Genomic DNA, 19,951 nt, shown 5'->3' on the forward strand with positions numbered 1-19,951 from the left:
AGCTTTTACTCGTCATGCAAAGTGGAGATGTGGTCCAAAAAGATAGAGGTGTGTATATATAAATATGTCTATAAATATGTAAATCACTGTAAATCTTTGTATGCAGACACAACACACAAACACACGCTGTTGCTCTTTAAACTAATATGTTTTATTAAAATGACACACAATCCTGCTACTCTGCGTGTGAACACTTGAATTTTTGCTCTTGTCTGTAGAAATAATAGATACAAGAATACTAAACAAATTTAACGCACAAATTCCAATCCAGTAAAATTAATTAACTTTCCCACTTTACACTTCTTTCTTTCTAATTTGGGATGGTATATTAATTAACAATGTGATTTACTCAACTTTATCCGCATTAACTTTTTTCCACCTTTTTTGCAGACTTATCTTCTCCAACACATAAACCTAATTTTTCTTCATCATGCATTACTTTATCCAAAGATTATGTGAACTGTGAATGAAATGTGATAGATAGATACAGACTATAACTGCAGACATCACACCTTCTGAAAATAGTTTGCTACTCTTTGAAGATTTGAATATTTGCTACAGTTACAATCTATACTTATTAAACACAATATTGACAAGACTTGTTTTAGTTATAAGCTTAGCTAAGTAATGAGAGGCAATATTATCAGTAGAATGACAGGATATAAGTCTTTTTTATTCCAATAGAGAGACTTTGACTCCTGATCTGGGTTTAGTTTTTATGAGAAATGTTGGAAACAGAGGAAACTGAATGTCAATTCAAAATGTTGCTGTTGTTGTAAATTCATATTCATAATCAACACTGTGGGGCCATTAGTGTGGATCATAGAAAGAGTGAAAAGTATGGATTAAGAAGTAATTTTTTGTGCCATTAGTGTTTATCACTCTTCGATATGTACTGTAGCTTTCAGAGTTTAAGGGATAGACTCTCGACCCCCTGGGTCTCTGCAGAGGATAAGCGGGTTTAGATGGAGGGTCATCCAGGGTAACCAGGTGATCTCTACTACACTTTTAATTCTTCGATTACTGTAAACCTTCTTCCTCTGCTCACAGTGCCCAGACGCTCGAATGCATTTATCACTGGATACCATGAGCATGGTGGACGACAGCTGCCTCTCACCCAGCAACTTCCACGAAATGGGAAAAGGTGGGGGCATCGGTGCAGGGGGCCGTGTCCACAGCATTGATGTCATTCTAGGTTTCAGTAAGGACCAGGACCCCCTGCTCAACCCTGCTGGGGCCCCAAGACCCCATAAAGTGGACATAGATGGCCTGGCAGAGCCTGGGAAGCAGCAGGAGCCCTCGGCACACCCAACCTACAGCGGGCACCTTTCCTCCTTGAGAAACGGCAGCTCAGAGCAGCAGCAGTACCACGGTGAGTCGGGCTGCAGATGTTGGGGATGCTTGTCTCCATCCTGGCAAAGCAGATGTTTTTTCTGCACCACCAGGTATCAATTTTATTGTGGTTCGAGCTCCTTTGGTTCAATGCAGATAATGCCTCAGAGTGTGCTTATGATGGTCAAGGATATTGATTATTGCACCTCTGGTCTCGGAAAGCTGGATAAGTATGAGGTATAGGTTCAGTGTTTCAGAGATTTGAATTGGATAAGAAAGAATTGATTTTGCTGCACTGAAGTGAGGATATTGATGCCTCTCAGCAAACTGAGCTGACCACCAGATTCAGTCTTTCATGGTTCAAACAAAACTTATTCATATGCCAGAATGAAGTTGATGATCTTTTGAAAAACTTCAAAGCCCAAATATGAGTTTATACTGTTAAGTTTGACCAGTATGAAGTTTATAAGATAAGGAAGCATATCAAAGAGCATGTACAGCAAGCACAGCATGCACTCAAGAGACGTACTTCTAAAACTTATACCTTAAAAAACAATTTGTGACTCACTAAAAAAGAGATTACAGACATAGCTTTAAAAAAAAAAACATCCTCAAAACATGTATTATTTAATATAATGTAATTATTTTGTTGACAAATCTGCACTATAGGCCTATAAGTTTAAAAACTGCAAGGGCAATGAAAAAGATTTAATTAACCAAACAATGGAGCATCATTTTGGTATAGTATTACATTAATTATTCAGCAATTATTCAAATGAGGAGACAAAGTGTTGAAATCAGTCCTATTCTTTTGTTAACAACACAACGCTAGGCCTCTGTGGACCTGAGACCTGTGAAATGTGTTTAGTTTGTTTGTTTGTTTAATTATTTGAACCATTGTTTGACAGGCAGAGACAACTGATAATTAGAAATGTGACCTATTTAAATAAGCCAATTTTAGAACCATCAAATCTTATGCGATGCAGTTTGCATCCATTCAAAACCACTCACATGTAGACTCACTGTGTTACACACTGTAGCCACGTCGAGCCTGTTGCATTAACTGTGTGGGCTGTGATTGAGAGATAAATCACAGAACAAGATGGTGCAAGGGGTTTATGTCCCCAAGCCCAATCCCATCCCCTTGTGGAATTCCCCTAATCTTCTCTTCTGTGCAGATTAGATTGTACAGTAGTTCATTCGGGTGTTATTGTTATTGTTCGTTCTTCAGAGTCAAATTCATCACATTTAATCTGAAGCTATTTTCACATGCAGGATCTGGCAGGTGGTTGGTGATTTTGTGGCAGAAACACAGATATATCTTGTCTGGCAAAAAAATTGATTATGAGTGATTCAAATTCAGTCACTGAATCCAGGAGGACATTTGTTTCTCTTGATTAACGTACATCAACACCAATGACATCACTCTTTTGTATGCAACTATCCTGTGAAGTCAGCCCAGTTCCCCCTGAATGAGCAACTTTTCTGCGCTTGGTGTCAGTCGCCCCCCCGCCCTCCTCTTCCTCGCTGTGCTGAGATGTTCTGCTGGCTGATAAACAGTGGGCAGCCTTCAGACCAGCGGCTGTGATGGTCTGACAAGCCAAGAGCTGGTCACTGAACCAGACCTGACCTCTGCCTTTGTCAGAGCCTGGCCTTTGTCATAGCTGCTTAATGAGAGGTGGATAAATGAACCCCTAAAAATCCTGCTTTGCCTTTGCTCCCGTTTGCCAGTTGAAAGACCACAATGACCCCCACTTTATCTCCATCAACACGTCTCAGTCACAGACACATGCTCACATTTACATTTGAATATTGTCAGTTGTTGTACTGGAGCAACGACAGGTTGACAGTCAACATGTGTTGAAGAAGGATGCTGAGAAAACCTCTAACTCCACACTACAGTCAGGACATTAACATTAAGTGTGAGTGTTAATTTTTGACTTTAGAATCACTAGTTCGACATAAAAAGCTGTAAATTAAAGCAGCTATAATCAACATTTTACACTGTATCAAGCAACAATGTGAAAACGATGTGTAAAAAGTGTTGCTTGTAGTGATTCAGAGATTATCAGTGCAGCTTGAATATGCAGCTTCCCTCAGCTCTAAGGAGGTGTATAGCAAGTAAACTCATTATTTAGCTTTGCAGTCCTTAAATTTACTGTTTTGGTTCATTCTGCTCTCATAGTGCCATCTTTGGCCGCAGCAGGCAGCTGAAAAACCTCTAAAAATGATACAATGAACTGATGTGTAAATAAGCAGCTGTTTGCTGACAGGTTCTCCATACTACTTTAAAGGGATGCTGATATGTCAGTGTTTTGACCACAGTGGATTAATGTTCACCTACTAGCTTTTTTTGACAAATGAGCAAATTCCATCCACTTCCTAATTAATTGTGTTAATTTGTAAAGTTTATTTTGATTATATTGACAGAGAAGATGAAATATATTATTTCAGAACTCAGAATTAGTCCACCAATATTTGTGGGCCAAATTACAATCAAATGTTTCTTTCTACTTAGATGCAAATTCTAATCCTTTTACCAGGAAAGTATTTTAAAGTCAATTTAACCTACTTTCTGTGATTGACAACTTCTCCAACACAACCTGAATGGTGTATGGTACCTGATTCAGGTCTGATCCTGGCAGAGATAAACCCTTCTGGCTGGTTCACGAGAGCGACTGATCTGATTGCTGGATCATCATCTTTGTACTTTGTTTAATTCAATTACTTGCTGGTTAGACTAATTCAGTGTTAAGGACTCCATTCTGCTGTGTAATGTGTTACTGTGTTTCTCTGGTCTGTTTAAACTAAATGTTGACAGGATGTAGTTGTTTTCATATTTTTGATTCATTTTAGTGAATATTTATTTTTGTGGCAACTGCTTCAATAATAATCATAATAATCAACTACACCGTGGGAATGAACTAAGAGTGGTTTTGCAGTCTATGTAAAAATAAATAACGAATGTGATGCCATGTAAACAACAAAGTAATTTATAGCTCAATTCAGAAAAAGAAAGGGAACACTCTTGTTTCCAAACATCGTTTGAGGAAAGTTTACTTTTGGAAAAGATAAACCTTTTTAAATCCGATTAGGAATGTTTTTGAGCTTCATTGAAGTTCAGGGGATTGCTTGCTTCACTGACCTACAGTAGCCTATTGTTGCAGGTGTCAAACCAATGTCTGCTCTACTGGAAAGTGGGCACTACATTCTTCATTTCAACTTACCATTCTGCTTTTGTTTTTCTTCTAAATTATAGTTCATATTTGTAACAGTCACAATTCATAAAACTATGAAAACGTATATAAAGAAAATCTACACTCCTGACAAATTTTTCTTGTGTGCTCAACAGACACTGACTTATTCACAAACAAGTGTGATGAGGAACTGAATGAGCTGAGGAAAAGTGTAGAGAGTGATGAAGGCAAGTCTCCGGAGCCATGCAAGGACGATCAGCCCAAGAAGAAGCACAGGCGCAACCGCACCACCTTCACCACCTACCAGCTGCATGAGCTGGAGCGTGCCTTTGAGAAGTCCCACTACCCAGACGTGTACAGCCGCGAGGAGCTCGCCATGAAGGTGAACCTCCCGGAGGTCAGAGTTCAGGTAGGCGGATTCACAAGAAGTCAACATCACAGAGATCCTTTTACATCAGAAATGTTCCTTCAGTAAGTTTTCTCATTAATGAAGCTAATGATAATGTGTTTAATTACATAAGTAAGTGTCCAAGTCTGCAGTGTTCATGTTTTTGTTTTTGTCTTGTTTTCCTCAATATATTACAGCAGTAGAATAATTACAGTACCGCATCACTAGCTGACAGTTAACCTTAAGAGTTAAAGTGATGTGTTTCCAAATGCTGAGGTGCTCTTTAGAAAACATGCTAAGCCTTTGGCCTTTGGCCTGACAGTATTCAGGTGAGGAGATTGTACTGGATAGTTACGCAAGCAGGGTGTGAGTTTCCAACTGTTAAATCCCACAATGCCAATGTCACGTCGAGTTGTAAGGACAAGAAGGTGCATTCTTTAAACGTCTTTAGAGGAATCAAATGGGCTAACTAAGGACAAAAGGACAAAACCTGTCTCTTTCTTTCAGACGCATCTCCAGTATTAACCTGTGTTTGACCGGATGCTGAGGCAGAATCCACCATTATGTCTGCTGATTCACATTTTATTTTCTTTCTTCCAAGAAATTAGTTTCATATGTGGCAACCCAGGGTGTCCAAATAGGCGGTGGGATTACACAGGTCAAAACACAAACGGACAATCTCCACATAATGTAAATTTCAAGGAGAACACAAAGGCTGTAGCACTGTTGCCAGCAGCTGGATTCAGCAGAGGGTGGAAGTTATGTGAAAATGAAGCTCTCAAAGAATTTGGCAACTTATAAACTTAAATAACTTAACATATTGGCCTCTTACTGGACATTTGTGAGTTTTTAGCTGAATCTCATGGCCATCATCAGTGGTTGAAGAGATGATTAGATTTTATATGTATAGCGCCAAATCATAACAGAAGTTATCTTAAGACACTTTTCAAATAAAGCAGGTCTAAACCATAGTCCTTATTATTTAAAGAGACCCAACAATTTCCACCATGAGCAAGCACTTGGCGACAGTGGCAAGGAAAAACTTCCTTTTAAGAGACAGAAAACTTGAGCAGAGCCCGGCTGTAGGTTGGTGGCTGTCTGCCTCGACCGGTTGGAGTGGATGATCAATGCAGAATTAAATAAATTAATCTTCAAGCTCAACTTCTCAAGAAATGTTTGGTTCATGCTGCAAACATGATGATAAACACCATCCAAACCTGCAGTGCTTGTACATATTTTACTACAACTTTATGTTTCTGAAGTTAGTTTAGTTGGGTTGAGATAATAATTGTGCTATTATTTTGCAGTAGTGTATTGATAGAGAATCATTTCTTATTTAGATGATCTTGATATTATACTGTGATGTAACTTGATTTTGTCCCCCAGGTCTGGTTCCAGAACCGAAGAGCTAAATGGCGTCGGCAGGAAAAATTAGATGCCAGCACCATGAAGCTGCACGACTCACCCATGCTGTCCTTCAGCCGCCCATCACCAGTTCACACCGGCATGGGTCCGATGACAAACTCCCTCCCCTTGGACCCCTGGCTGTCCTCTCCCCTGTCCAGCGCTACACCAGTTCACAGCATCCCGGGCTTCATGGGTCCAGCTCAAGGCCTCCAGCCCAGCTACCCTAGCCACAGCTTCCTCAACTCCAGTCCTCATCCTCATCCTCATTCTCATTCTCATTCTCATCCTCATCCTCATCCTCACTCTCATCCTCACTCTCATCCGTCCATGGGCCAGGGGATGCAGAGTATGGCTCCTCCTCCATACCAGTGTTCCGCACCGTACCCTGATAAATACCCTATGGAGGACGTGGACCAGCGCAGCTCTAGTATCGCTGCACTGAGAATGAAAGCCAAGGAACACATCCAGTCTATGGACAAGACCTGGCAACCCATGTGACTAACAAACCTGGCAGTCCATGTGAATGACACTGGGAAAGGAAGAAATTGAAGTTGTTTCTTGGGATTCAGGGTAAAAGACACCCAGCAAAATGTTGGAAAATGACAGTGACATGTTACCCACAGAGCAAAGGAAGGAAATGGATTTTGAACTGTGAAAACTGAGGATTTTAGGACTTTCTTTGACCATTCTTCTTTTTCATCTCAAGGACATGAAGCAAACGTGAACTCTACAGTCTTGTTAAAGTGTTAATTTTAAAGCACTAATTACCAGACATCTGTTCTCCCTCCAATCTCTAAGTGTTTAGCGTTGCCTTGAGTGCTGTAAAAGCAAATGTCTTCTTAATGACCAATGCTCTACACGCAAACTTGCACCCCAGGAGCACAGAGATTTCTTTCCTTATCAACCACTTTTCATAACAAACTATCTTTAAAGGTACTTTTGGATCAATGCATTGGTTCGTCCATATTGTTGACCAGCTTATCTAATAAAACTGGCAGGTTTTTTCATGGGTCACAAACGTACTTACTTAGATATGTTTATATGTCCATTGCGACAGCTGTTCATGAACAGGGAATTACTGTCATTGAAAACCCCCCAAATATGGGATTATTTTCTGTTATTTCTGTCAACCATCAGAAATTGAGTCAGACAAAACATCATTCAGCTGTTCATGTTTCCCCCTTTTTTTTTTACAAAGTTTGTGCTTTTACTAATTAATCCAATTGTCGCATTTTCATGGGTCAGCTAATCAGAGTCTCAGATTACTTTGTGAATGAAAGTCCAGTCTCAGTTTAATGTGAAGACACATAACAATGTATCTGACTGTGACTGCAAATGCACGTCTCACTGTTGATTTAAAAAAAAAAGTAGAAGATAATCTTGCATGGTTTATGTTGCTACTTACTGACTGCCCTGTTTAAATATTTGAGCCTATAGCTCAAATTTGAGCCACGCCCTGGTATGACTGGAGGAAGATGACAGCAGAGGATCAGTGACGCCTGCTGTCGTGGTTTTTTTAATATACAGGGAGAGGAGAATCTCTCAATTATGGGGTCAAAAACTGTAAAATAGATAATTATTAGGTGGGAAAGTGTACTAGAGGTCAGAGATCTGATTGCACCTTCTAAGTGGACCAGGGCTGAGAATATACCAAAAATAATTCTGCACTATTACCGAGTGCTGAGATGCTTTAAAGAAGGAAGCGAGGGAGGAAGGAAGGAAGTTTGAAAGAAAGAAAGACAGGCTAGTGAGCGGAGTAACCCTCTTTTTGCTTGAGTGGCTGTTGGAGGAGAAAACCTGTTGGCAGCTCAGTGTTGGGTGGCTGCGTGTACGTGCAGGGCAGCAGAAAGAGCCCTGTGTGATGCGTCACCCCACATAGTTTAGTCTTTGTTCGGCACAATTGATCCAAGTGTATCCTCTTTGTCCGAAATTGAAGGGGAGAGGGGGGGAAAGCGGTCTCAGGCGGCACTAAATAGGCCCTTGTAACCATTTTGTCATGGAAGTTTTTTTTTCCTTTCTCAATCAAAGGAGGAGAAACATGTATTGTAGCTGCTACGGTCATTAGTGACACAATATTGGTCTTGTACCATCTGTTATAGCCGAGCTCTTAAAGGTAGAGAAGTACAATGTGTTTCATATGAGCAGTAGAGCTCAACAGATTTGTATTTGATATTGAGACATTTTAACAACAGCATATACAGGCAGCATCTCATATCACTGAATATGTACAGTACAGGCAGAGAAGCTACATGGTAGGCCCGTATGTTCACTTTTTTGACTTGCTGGTATGGAACAAGAGGGAGAGAAAATCCTTCATCTTAAAGTGCAATTTCGGACTCCTTTTTATTTTTTATATATTTTTTTTAAAAGAGACAATTTTTTACCCCGTAACTGTATGGTTGTGATATTTCTCCTTAATATGACGTGAAAGTTGTGCTGACATCCACACCGACTACAGCTACAACAGCAGCAAGAGCAATATAAAGTCATTTCTGGTTCAATTTAAAATCCATTGTACTATTGGTCGGAGAGGGAAAAATACAGTTCTACATCTGCTGCTTGTCATTTGTCCTCGTGTAGAGTTTTAAGATAGCTGGTTAGTGAAGATTAGAGTCCCTATTGAACAATGCCAGGACCTCACAGCGTAGAGCAAATGAGGATTACCTTGCACGTTAAAAGCTTCGTTAGATTTGCAACATAAATGTCATTTTGGACCAAGAACAAGCCAAAGGTTAGATAATGGGCAAAAATGCACTAGAAGTTTGACAGTTTTAGTTTTTTTGTACAGGATATTTTTTCTTGTATGGCTGTTTTGTTTCTTACATGTCCTAGTTATATCTGTCCTAGTGATATCATTGTTTTCTTTCTTTTTGATTTTGTCTGGATGTCTATATTCTGGAAAGAATGAAGATCTACTGAAAATAAATATAGTTTGATAGAATCTCCACGTTCTCACTGCAGTGCTTTCATGTTGACCTGTGCACTCATTCCCACAGTCACTTTTTTCTTTTACTCTAAAGTCTAAAGAGCGATCCAAGATTACTACAGTATAATCGTTATCATCTGACATACATGGCCAGAGACATTTTTCTTTCTTTTCCTCTAACACTTGAGACCCGTCTCTTTCTGTCATATAAGAGCCTTTTCTTTTTCTTTACCCCTCCCAATCCTCTCTGCTGTTCCATGGTTTGATGGCAGGGTGCCAGCCTGTTAGGAAGATGAGACTCCAATCAATCAGGGCTTCCCAGGGGGGCCTCTGACCGCAGGGCCCAACTCCCTAATTGCCCCTAGGCAGGCGGGCCGGCAGGCTCAGCCGCTGCAACACATGTTCACAGAGGGGCCGGTGCCGCCGTGCTAGCTGGCCCCCTCGGCGTGTGAATCACTTTCTTGGACAGATGGAAGCCTGGATGGACTTACTACGAGCCATATGGGTAGGCCAGTGGATGTAACTGGGAAATATTTATTAAGATACTGCGTTACACTCCAGTGGTGGGTTGTTGGTTTGTGCCCCTCATGAATTAGCTTTACATTCAAGTCACAGGGCTAAGCATCTGATTTTCAGATAAATAAATACTTGTTGATCTTTTATAAACCCAGAAGGTAATTTAACAACACTTACAGCTGTTCAGAACATTTCCAGGATCCTTTAAAGACTTTTTTAACCCTGTGAATGAATGATTCCAACTGTTGCACAATAAAAACATATTTTGAGAGATATCGCGATTGCGATATGATTCACGATTATTTTCAGAATAATAATTTTTTCATCACAAACTGAAAAAACAATTTAAATTATCATTATGTAAACATTTTGGGGGGGTCTGTACTAAACAAACATGCGCTTAAATCTGGAGAACAAGATATATAGGTCAGGGCAGCACAAAAGTACACACAAATGACCTTTTATTAAAAAATTGCAGCTTCTGCGATTTGGATATCGCACCATATTGTGATTTCGATAATATTATAATTAATTGTGCAGCTCTAGTTTTAACTTATTTCCCAAGTTTTCCAATACGACATCCCTCCCTGCTTTGTACAAGAACCAAAATTAATAATTGTACTATCACATATATTAGTATTTATTAATATTTTTCCAATATTTTATGTTTGTGTGTTTATATTTTCTGTTAACAAAGAGGGCAAGAACATATGTCACTTCTGGCTATCCACATCAAAAAAATTTGTTGGAAGTGTTGTTTGGGAAACAGGTTAAAAATATTTTATTGAGCAGCAGAAATAATATTTTTTCATCCAGATGTTTTGAGGAGTCTTTGAATATACAGTTAAATGACCCACTCAGGTTTTTAAACATAGAGTAGTATTTCTTTTTCAGAAAATGTAATGCTTGGCTCTGTGACGCAGATGTGAAGAACTGTATTTTACACGATTTTTAACACAACTTTCACATGTTGATTTTTGTTTATCTGATCACATCTCATGTTGTTCTCAAAGAGCTGAACAAACATTACTCTCAATGAATGAAAAAGAAAAAAAATGCTTTGGACCAGAAAGGATGAAAGGAGAGAAAGAGAATGTGAGGTAATCAGAGTGGGATACAGGAGAGAGAGAAACATTAAGAAAGAGATTAAGCAGGAGAAAAGTGTGGGAGTGAGAGAGAGAGAGAGAGAGAGATAGAGAGAGGGAGAGACGGAGGGAGTCAGAGTAGAGAGGAAGAGGAGAGGGAGGAGGGTGGGATGGCTGCTCATCAGAGTTAATGATGTAGAAAATCCCCCAATTAGAGCGTTTTCCTGTGTTGCAGGATGAGTTCAGAACGGGGCCCTCTGACAGCCTGAGGATTAGTACCCGGGCCGGGCCGGGCCGAGCTGGGCCTGAACAGACACTAACTAACTGCTGGACAGCTTGGCACTGCTCAGCTGGGGCTGGGTCGGGGCTATAGCCACAGCCAGGGGCCGGGGTAGGCATGCGTTTAGCCAGAGTGAGTGGCACAAAGAAAAGCATGGGAAAAAGAGCAGCGACACATCAACATGGAAAAAAAAAGTTCTGGTGGACAGTTTTTCTCAGATTTATTCAAATGTGAGTCAAATAAGACTTTAGCTGAGCTTTTTTTTAAAATGTACCCATTTTCTAAAGATATTGACCCTTTTTAAGACCCTTTTGGGTCAACCTATCCAGGCTCGTCTATGTTAAAAAGATGAATTTAGAAGGTGGTTAAAAGATAAAAGCTTGCAGAACTCTAGCTAAGTAGATTTTTTTAACCATCTTAAAACTGTGGTTGTCTTTTCAACATAGGCAAGCAGCATATCTAAGCACAGGAAAGAAGAAAAGGGACTGAGGTTCTGGCCCAGACTCGCTCAACTGATACTGGACCACAGAGCAAAAGGGCCTTAAAAAAGCCCAATTGGGTACTAATATATGACGTTAACATTATCTCAGCTCAATGTTTCTGATGATGCATCTATTTTGTAACAGCATTACATCCAAAACATAACCTAATCTGATCCGGACATCTGGATTGTACAAAAAATCAATCTTTCCACACACTGCTTCATGTCGAACAATAAATCACGAGATGGCGAAAATCCTGAGTCTTCTGGTAGTAAGAAGACTCAGAGTCTTTAATCCTCCCGACCTGGTAATTGGGACAGTAAATCTGACTATCAATCTGTCTCTCTTCACACAACCATGAGGTGATTCCTGTTGAAATATAACCAATAAAAGCTCTTTGCCCTTCATAAGATATTTACCTACAAGTGGGAGAAGCAAACAAACACATAAAGGCACAGATATAGAGACTTGTATTTGACAGAGAGCATGTCACATCAATCAGTCTAGACCTTGTGGACACATACAGTGTGGCACATATTCTGAATGCAAGGTCTACATACTTAGCTATTACAGCTCTTGACTGTATCCCATGACCTTAGCTATGACTGTCTATAGATTTGACCTGAATTCTTTGACCAAAAATAACAACAAAACAAGCTTTAGACATACCTTCACTGCTTTGATTATTAGGCCTTTGCATTGAAACAAGTGGGTATCAGCTATGTAGAAAACACTAGTAACGCAGCTTCAAACGCAGCTTCATTCAAATGCTGTGTCATTTTAAGATTCGGTGACTGGAAACAGCAAGAAAAAAGTTCTTGTAAAGCTCTTAAAAATCCCAAAGTAATTCAAATATGAGCTAAATGTAGTTATTATAGTTGGAAGTTACTCTGTTTTGTTTTCATTTCTGAAAAACTGGAAATAGCATTTAAATTTGCATATAAAGACTTGAGATGTAATCTGGACTATAGTCCCAAAAACCTAAAAACGACTGCAAATAAGTGAAGAAATGACATGTAGCCTGGTAATTATAGGAGCAGAGTAATATTGTTATAAAGCAAGAAATCAATTCCAGCATTTGCACATTTTCCTGTTTTTCCACTGTCAAACTGTAAAGGTCACAGAAATTAAGGTGTCAGTCTTCAAAGTTAAAGGTTGTTGAGTAAAGTGCAAATAGGAAGACAAGTGAGGAAGCCCTAACTCAGCTCTGCTACAGAGTTACTGTGTTCATTAAGAACAACTGAGTCCCTAATGATTAATTGATTAATTGTGCAGTCTATTATTTCGCTCCCGCACCCCAGTAGATCTGAAAGGGCCACGGCTGGAGTTAACAGTCTTATTGGAAAGACGCGTTCCTTGCAAAGGACAATAAGGGAAAATAGCGGAATTAATTGGGTTTGATTAAGAGAGCTTTTCAATGGGACACAGCTTTTTCGCATGACATAATTAGAGGTCAGTTGGGGTGGGAGGTGGAAGGGGGGATTTGCTCGTTGGCGCCACTGATGTGTGGGTGTGTCTGTGACAGAGACAGACAGACAGACACAGAGAGAGAGAAAGAGAGAGAGAGAGAAAGAGAGACGGGGTGCTTCCTTCACACTTGTAGAGCTATGTTGTGTGTCCGATGTGGTACATTTCAATTGGCTCACTCACCAGAAAGCACACAGTGAAGTTCACATGGGGCCCTCTGAGTGCTCAGTGTGGGATTATTATCACTACACTGCCAGCATTAAAGGCACAGTGCTCAGTCTTTTGTTATAGCTACACGCTCATTAGCAGTGCACTACATTATTGTACAGCACAGGGCGGTGACAGAAGAGTACATTCAGCAGTGTTTTTGGATGAGAGCAAAACATCTAAACAAACTCAAAACATTTATTACAGACACAGACATTATGAATTTATAATCCTGTTGCAGTATAATCTAAAATAGGAGGCCATCAGATCTAAAAATACATCTGAACTGTCATGAACCAAAACCAGGCTTCACGCCTGATTAGATTATCAAGTCTTTCATCACAAGCCTGCAGAACGGCCGTGATTTCACTGTTCTCTGTTTTACTGGGATTTTGGAAAAATAATGAGCCCAAAACTGTTCAGAGGAGTCAATCTTTAATCCTGCAGACATGGAAACGTGTTCTTTACTTCACAAAATAGTCAGACAAAGTGGAAGGAGAATCTCTCCTGTGGGCATCACATTATATTAGTTACTACTTTTGTCACTGCACTAGGATTCCCCCTGCATGGGATCAATCAAGTCTCATCACATTGTGTTTATGTATTTACATATTTTTACATTTGTTTGCTGTTGTTAATAAACTCACAAACAGATCAATGTGTGTTTCAAGGTACGTGTTTTGATTGTAGCATAAAAGGAATGTGTGTTCGTCAGACTGCAGGCAATTATTAAAATAAGTTAATTTAGGAAAAGACAAGCTTAGGCTGGTTTAGAAGGATTTGAAACAGATACACCGTGTTTGAATGTACTTATTCCCATTTTATGTTACTTTATGGATCTATTCCACTACATTTTTAGAGGCAAATATACTCCACAACATGTGTTTGACAGCTTTAGGACTATTTACTTTGCAGATTTAGATTATTAATATAAAATTAAATTTAAAAAAATAATACATTGTGATGTCTTATCAGAGTTTAGACTGTAGTGTGGATCTTTTAAGTAAAATATGTGAATACATCCAGCACAGAGGGACAGTAAAAGTCTAAAGCAGTGCACTCCTGCCTCCAGAGGGTCCTGGAGGGTTTGAACATAGATCTAGCACGCCCTCTATGTTTGATACTTGCACATCACAGGGAACTCACCTCACCCATATTACTGCACAATAGCATACAGTATATTCACTTGTGTGTTAAGTTAAACAGTTTGATCTACACCAGAGGTCCAAAACATGTTTCATATAGTTAAATTACTTCCAGTTAACTAATATTAAATGTTTGATTTGATCTTTTTACTGTTTATAAGTGTATATAGTAAGTGGGAAAGTACAGTTTAGGACACATTATAGTGTTGTCTCTCGTATGATACACTTATAAAGACCTCCATCTCTTACTTACCCACAAACCCCCCCCCCATATTTAATCGATGTAAGTCCTTCTCGTCCAATGGCAACAAACAAATGAAGCATTTCCGTGTTTTGATTTGAGAGGCACACGTCACGGGGGTGTCAAAAATCCCACAATGCACTGCAATTGTCACCCCTCCCCTCCTCCACCACAAGCTAAACTGAATTAATATTATATACATCTGAGAGTGAATAACTTTAAATATATCGCTTAGTTTCATCCGCTGTCTCCCACAGCTGTTGTTGCTGTCCGGCCCGTGTGTGTGCGCTGATATTCAGGCCTGTCGCTGTTGTATGTAACGTTGTGTTTGTTTATAATATCAGCAGGTTAGCCACTAGCTAGATAGGATAGTTAACGCTGGGTGTCATTAGGTAGCTCTAGTTTTTTTAGTACAAACATGAATGTAAAGCAGTCGTTTGATGGCATTGAGTTAACTACAAACAGGGTTTTTTTCTTCAATGTAATTTGTTGCTTTGAAGTGGTTGAAAGTTAGTCGATCCGTAACGGAATTAACTGCTAGCTAGTTCATCTGTTTTCCTTTAAATCTAACTTAGCGTTTAGTTTAAGAGTTATTACACTGAATGTTTTATATTATATTCTGTAATCAGGGGGTGTTTCTAGCAGGAGAAGCAGGTTAACTGTAAAAAGTGCGCTGAGATATGTGAAAGGTCGTTTTATGTTTTCTATCGACAGCATCAAGACAGACCTAACTTTCTGGTTCCACATGTTTAAATCACTTTTTTTTTCAGAATATTGTATAAGATAACTTTCTAACCCCGCATTATGGGATACCTTCCATAATACAAGTGTAAACAGCATCAAACAAAGTCACAATAACATTTTAACTGAACTCAACGATTCACTTTAAATGTATTATTAATCAGCTTTTTGTGTTGTTCTCTGTTTTTGCACTACTTTGCCCTGTTGCTGCTGTGTCAACCTGAATTTCTCCTAAGGGGGATAAATAAAGGAATATCTTATCTTATCTTGGCCAGGTCTTCAACCTCCCGGCCTGTGGCTGTGGGATCAGGATTTCAGTTTAGGATGGATCCAGAATATGAACATCGCCTCCTCCGCCAAATCAACATTCAAAATGACAACTTTAGCCCTGTTGTGAGTCGTTTCTTTCCCCTCTCCGCTGTTTTTCTTTGTTCCTTAATAATGTAACTGTTGTTCATTAACACTGAACAATGACATGAGAGAAGTAGAAAAGTGACCAAACTTCCTTAAATTCATGAACAAATACACTTTAAGATCATTTGTTTTTTTCAGAAACTGACACAGAGTCAGCACGGTCGGACACCCACCTGCTCCCCGTTATCGTCACCCAGTAAACTTGGAGACAGATTCATACCGACCAGAGCGGGAGCGAACTGGAATATCAACTTCCACAGAATAAATGTATGTAACATTTTGTGGGTACATTTGTTGAGGAGTGTATCTGTGCTTTGCAAGAGAAAAGTATTATTTGTGTGTATTAAAAAAAACCCTTTGGTGAAGTTGACTACTATATGAATGTTCTGTCTGAGGGAAGTTTGTGTCTCAATTTAATGACAGTATCTATGTGATTTTCAGGAAAATGAGAAGTCACCAAGTCAGAACAGAAAAACAAAGGATGCCTCTACTGATAATATCAAAGGTAAAAACATTTTGTAAAAGTTCTTTTGGAAATGGACCTTTGTGCACCAAGGATTGTAGTTTGGTGCTCATGTATACATTATATTTGTGCACATGTAGCAGATGGGCTGGCCTACTCTGCTTTGCTGAAAAATGAGCTGCTGGGAGCAGGAATAGAAAAGATCCAAGACCCCCAGACAGAAGACCGGCGTCTACAGCCATCAACCCCAGAAAAGAGAAGTCTCTTCACTGTATGAACATTTCATCTCATACCTCTTATATATTGAATTAAACAGCACATTGATCATACAATGTCAGAACAGACACACATACAATATGCTCTCTGAGTCTTGAGTAGGGGTAAAAAACTAATTAAAATAATAGAACATTACTGTTCAGTCAACGTATCCTACAGTTTTTCTTCAGTATTTGTTATTTTAATGAAGCTGGTAGAGAATATAATGGTTTCTGCCTGTGTGTTCTTTGCAGTATTCACTAAATACCAAAGGGTCGTCACCAGACAATGGTACTAACATCTCCCCGTACTCTCTATCACCTGTCAGCAACAAAAGGTAGAAGCAAAATGTTGTTTTTAGATCTCTTATTGTTGATCACTGCAAACAAAGAAACTCATAATGTCCAACTTTTCCTGTTGCAGTCAGAAATTGCTGCGTTCACCAAGAAAGCCAACTCGCAAGATCTCAAAGATACCTTTTAAAGTCCTGGATGCTCCAGAGCTACAGGATGACTTTTACCTGAACTTGGTGGACTGGTCGTCTCTCAACGTGCTCAGTGTCGGGCTGGGTACATGTGTTTACCTGTGGAGTGCCTGTACCAGCCAGGTAGGTTAGAGTGTTTACAAAACTCATTTTGGAACATGAATTTGAATTGTTTGATGTGTATGAATTGTCTTTTCCTCAGGTAACAAGGCTGTGTGATTTATCAGTGGAAGGAGACTCAGTCACGTCAGTCGGGTGGTCTGAAAGGGTAAGTACACATAGCTTACTGCCCCAGGAAACTGTCACTTTTGATACAGTCATTTTTTGTTAATGAAAGGGTTCTTTGTGTTTTTAGGGTAACCTGGTGGCAGTGGGGACTCACAAAGGCTATGTTCAGATCTGGGACGCTGGTGCTGGGAAGAAACTCTTTGCCCTGGAAGGACACACAGCTAGAGTTGGTGAGAACATTTGCTCTGTTTAAACTCTCAACATGGGTTATTATACTCAATTCACAATAAAAAACAAAAACAAAAGACCTGACAACTAACAACCAGCATTAAGCTGAATTAAATCTTAACATTCTTGATGGTCTCCTATCAATCAAAATATTTCATTATAGTCAAATGTTGAGAGTGTGACCAAACATAAACTAAGCTTTCCTCTGTCCGCAGGAGCGTTGGCATGGAATGCTGACCAGTTGTCATCGGGAAGCCGCGATCGTATGATTCTTCAAAGAGATGTGCGGACCCCTCCACTTCAGTCAGAGAGACGGCTGCAGGGTCACAGACAGGAAGTGTGTGGCTTAAAGTGGAGCACTGACCATCAGTTGCTCGCTTCTGGTGGCAATGACAACAAGGTACAGTTGTTACTGTTATTAATCCTACCTCTGTCTTTCTGCTTGTACTCGTTGTATTTACTGATGTGGCTGTTATTTGTCATCTCAGCTGCTGGTTTGGAACCACTCCTCGCTGAGCCCAGTACAAACTTACACGGATCACCTGGCTGCAGTGAAAGCCATCGCCTGGTCCCCCCACCAGCACGGCCTGCTGGCCTCGGGGGGCGGCACTGCCGACCGCTGTATCCGATTTTGGAACACCCTCACCTCACAGCCGCTGCAGTGTATGGACACCGGCTCTCAGGTCTGCAACCTGGCCTGGTCCAAACATGCTAATGAGCTGGTAAGTGAGTCCAGATACACACTGTGCACAATTAATTTGTTGGCTACATGCTATGACGATATAAAGAAACATCTGTCATGAAGGTAACACTTGCTTTCAGAATAAGGTGTTACATGGTGTGTTGACACAATGCCTGTAAAAAAAGCTGGTGGTGATAATTTGGAAGTGTTATAGTATATGGAGTGAATATATGGGCAATTTATTATTCAATGTTATACATTTGTAGTTACTTTATATCAGTTTGCAGAGATTTCTCACAGACATTATTAATTGTGAATCGGCCCAACTCACTGACATCGCCTGTGTTTCTCAGAATCAAGACAACATATGGGATGATGTATCTACACTGTTTCCATATTTACATGTGAGATACTTTGGAAAATGCACCTGTTTACACCGGAAGAAGTGTTGTCTCTTTCTTTTTATATCTTTGGCACACAATGTACGTAATGCATTGTTGAGGCCAGTCTGTCATCTCTGAGAAGATGGTTTTGTTTGCAGTAATAAACTGAACTTAATTTGTTTATGGTGGCTTACACAAAACCCCCTTCTGAATTGTAATAATGCCTCTTTCTGCAGGTGAGCACTCACGGCTACTCTCAGAACCAGATCTTGGTGTGGAAATATCCCGCTCTCACTCAGGTTGCCAAACTCACAGGACACTCTTACAGAGTGCTCTACCTGGTCAGTGTGTGTTTTCTTTCTGATGAGAATGTGATCTTGCTGTTGGTCATGTTAAGCTGGTCAGATTTATTTAATGTTTTTTAACATTAGGCCATGTCCCCGGATGGTGAGGCAATAGTAACAGGAGCTGGAGATGAGACCCTACGCTTCTGGAACGTATTCAGTAAAACAAGATCAACAAAGGTGAGAAAGCACTTTTTGGTAACAGCTTTGTGTAATTACCCTCCCCTCACATATCTGCAAAACAATTAACCAAATGCCTTTACTTTTTGTTTCAGGAATCTGTATCAGTTTTAAATCTCTTCACCAGAATACGATAACTTAAAACAAATATTAAAACTCTAAAACTCTAATTTGAGTGGAATCTGGTGTCACCACTGGGTAGCTCATCAACATGGTGCTAAGGACACACAGTACAAGCTAAGGCATCTTGTGACATTTTTCACAGAGCAAATGGCAGTGACAGCAACTGAGCAAGTTTTTTCATGCTAACAATTGTTTGGGGAATTCTTTTTGACTTTTTAAAAGAAATGTATAAGTGGAGTGAAGAAATCATAGGCCTTAAAAAAATATTGTGACACAATTTTCTTTGTTGTGTAATCTGAAATGTGGGGAGAGCATTTTTAATTTTTGTTTAACTCAGGTCTTATTTATTTAATGCTGCAGTGGCCTCAGTGGAGAAAAATGCCATCACATATTATGACTAAAACATAGAAACTGAACATAATCACCTACTAAGGCCTTTATAGTACAGTGCGTCATGTGAACCTTAGAGTACTAAGGTTGAGAGTGGTTGGCTGAAATAATGCAGTTTGGCTCCTGTGGACAGAAAGTCTAATGCTGTGCATCTAGACATATACTACATGGTGGATTCTTTGTAGTAAAGGAAGAAATAAAAGATGGAACTGAAGAACCGGTGTCTGACTTAGTATATATTTTCTTTGTGGCATTACAAATACCATACTGTTTTCTTTTGGGCTAAATTTAGCTCAGTTGCACTTTAGTTGTTGGATTACATTTTGTAATTCTGTTTTTTGAAAGTATGATTGTATAAAGTCT

At 39.7% G+C, this 19,951-nt stretch overlaps 2 protein-coding genes across 2 annotated transcripts; both read left to right on the forward strand.

Moving 5' to 3' along the window:
• The first annotated feature begins 1,065 nt into the window (after nt 1–1,065).
• rx1 (retinal homeobox gene 1) lies at nt 1,066–6,822 on the forward strand. Its single transcript, XM_035653901.1, has 3 exons — nt 1,066–1,372; nt 4,685–4,938; nt 6,304–6,822. The coding sequence occupies exons 1-3, from the start codon at nt 1,066–1,068 to the stop codon at nt 6,820–6,822; spliced, it is 1,080 nt and encodes a 359-aa protein (XP_035509794.1).
• An 8,000-nt stretch (nt 6,823–14,822) lies between these two features.
• LOC118322394 (fizzy-related protein homolog) lies at nt 14,823–19,809 on the forward strand. The gene is made up of 14 exons (XM_035654059.1): nt 14,823–14,985; nt 15,690–15,807; nt 15,967–16,095; nt 16,270–16,333; nt 16,432–16,562; nt 16,801–16,883; nt 16,970–17,153; nt 17,233–17,298; nt 17,386–17,488; nt 17,702–17,886; nt 17,975–18,208; nt 18,788–18,892; nt 18,983–19,075; nt 19,171–19,809. The coding sequence occupies exons 2-14, from the start codon at nt 15,739–15,741 to the stop codon at nt 19,210–19,212; spliced, it is 1,488 nt and encodes a 495-aa protein (XP_035509952.1). The 5' UTR covers nt 14,823–14,985; nt 15,690–15,738; the 3' UTR covers nt 19,213–19,809.
• The last annotated feature ends 142 nt before the right edge of the window (nt 19,810–19,951 follow it).

The sequence above is a fragment of the Morone saxatilis genome, unplaced genomic scaffold, assembly GCF_004916995.1.
Source record: "Morone saxatilis isolate NCDOM2014 unplaced genomic scaffold, NCSU_SB_2.0 Contig12, whole genome shotgun sequence".
Classification (NCBI taxonomy): Eukaryota; Metazoa; Chordata; class Actinopteri; family Moronidae; genus Morone; species Morone saxatilis.

What these genes read in the sequence shown, in the direction of transcription:
- rx1 (XM_035653901.1), top strand. Translation starts at nt 1,066, where the DNA reads ATGCATTTATCACTGGATACCATGAGCATGGTGGACGACAGCTGCCTC. An exon ending in AGAGCAGCAGCAGTACCACG is followed by an intron (nt 1,373 to 4,684) that starts GTGAGTCGGGCT and finishes TGTGCTCAACAG; the next exon opens with ACACTGACTTATTCACAAAC. An exon ending in TCCCGGAGGTCAGAGTTCAG is followed by an intron (nt 4,939 to 6,303) that starts GTAGGCGGATTC and finishes TTTGTCCCCCAG; the next exon opens with GTCTGGTTCCAGAACCGAAG.
- LOC118322394 (XM_035654059.1), top strand. Translation starts at nt 15,739, where the DNA reads ATGGATCCAGAATATGAACATCGCCTCCTCCGCCAAATCAACATTCAA. An exon ending in AGGACACACAGCTAGAGTTG is followed by an intron (nt 17,489 to 17,701) that starts GTGAGAACATTT and finishes CTCTGTCCGCAG; the next exon opens with GAGCGTTGGCATGGAATGCT. An exon ending in CTTACAGAGTGCTCTACCTG is followed by an intron (nt 18,893 to 18,982) that starts GTCAGTGTGTGT and finishes TTTTAACATTAG; the next exon opens with GCCATGTCCCCGGATGGTGA.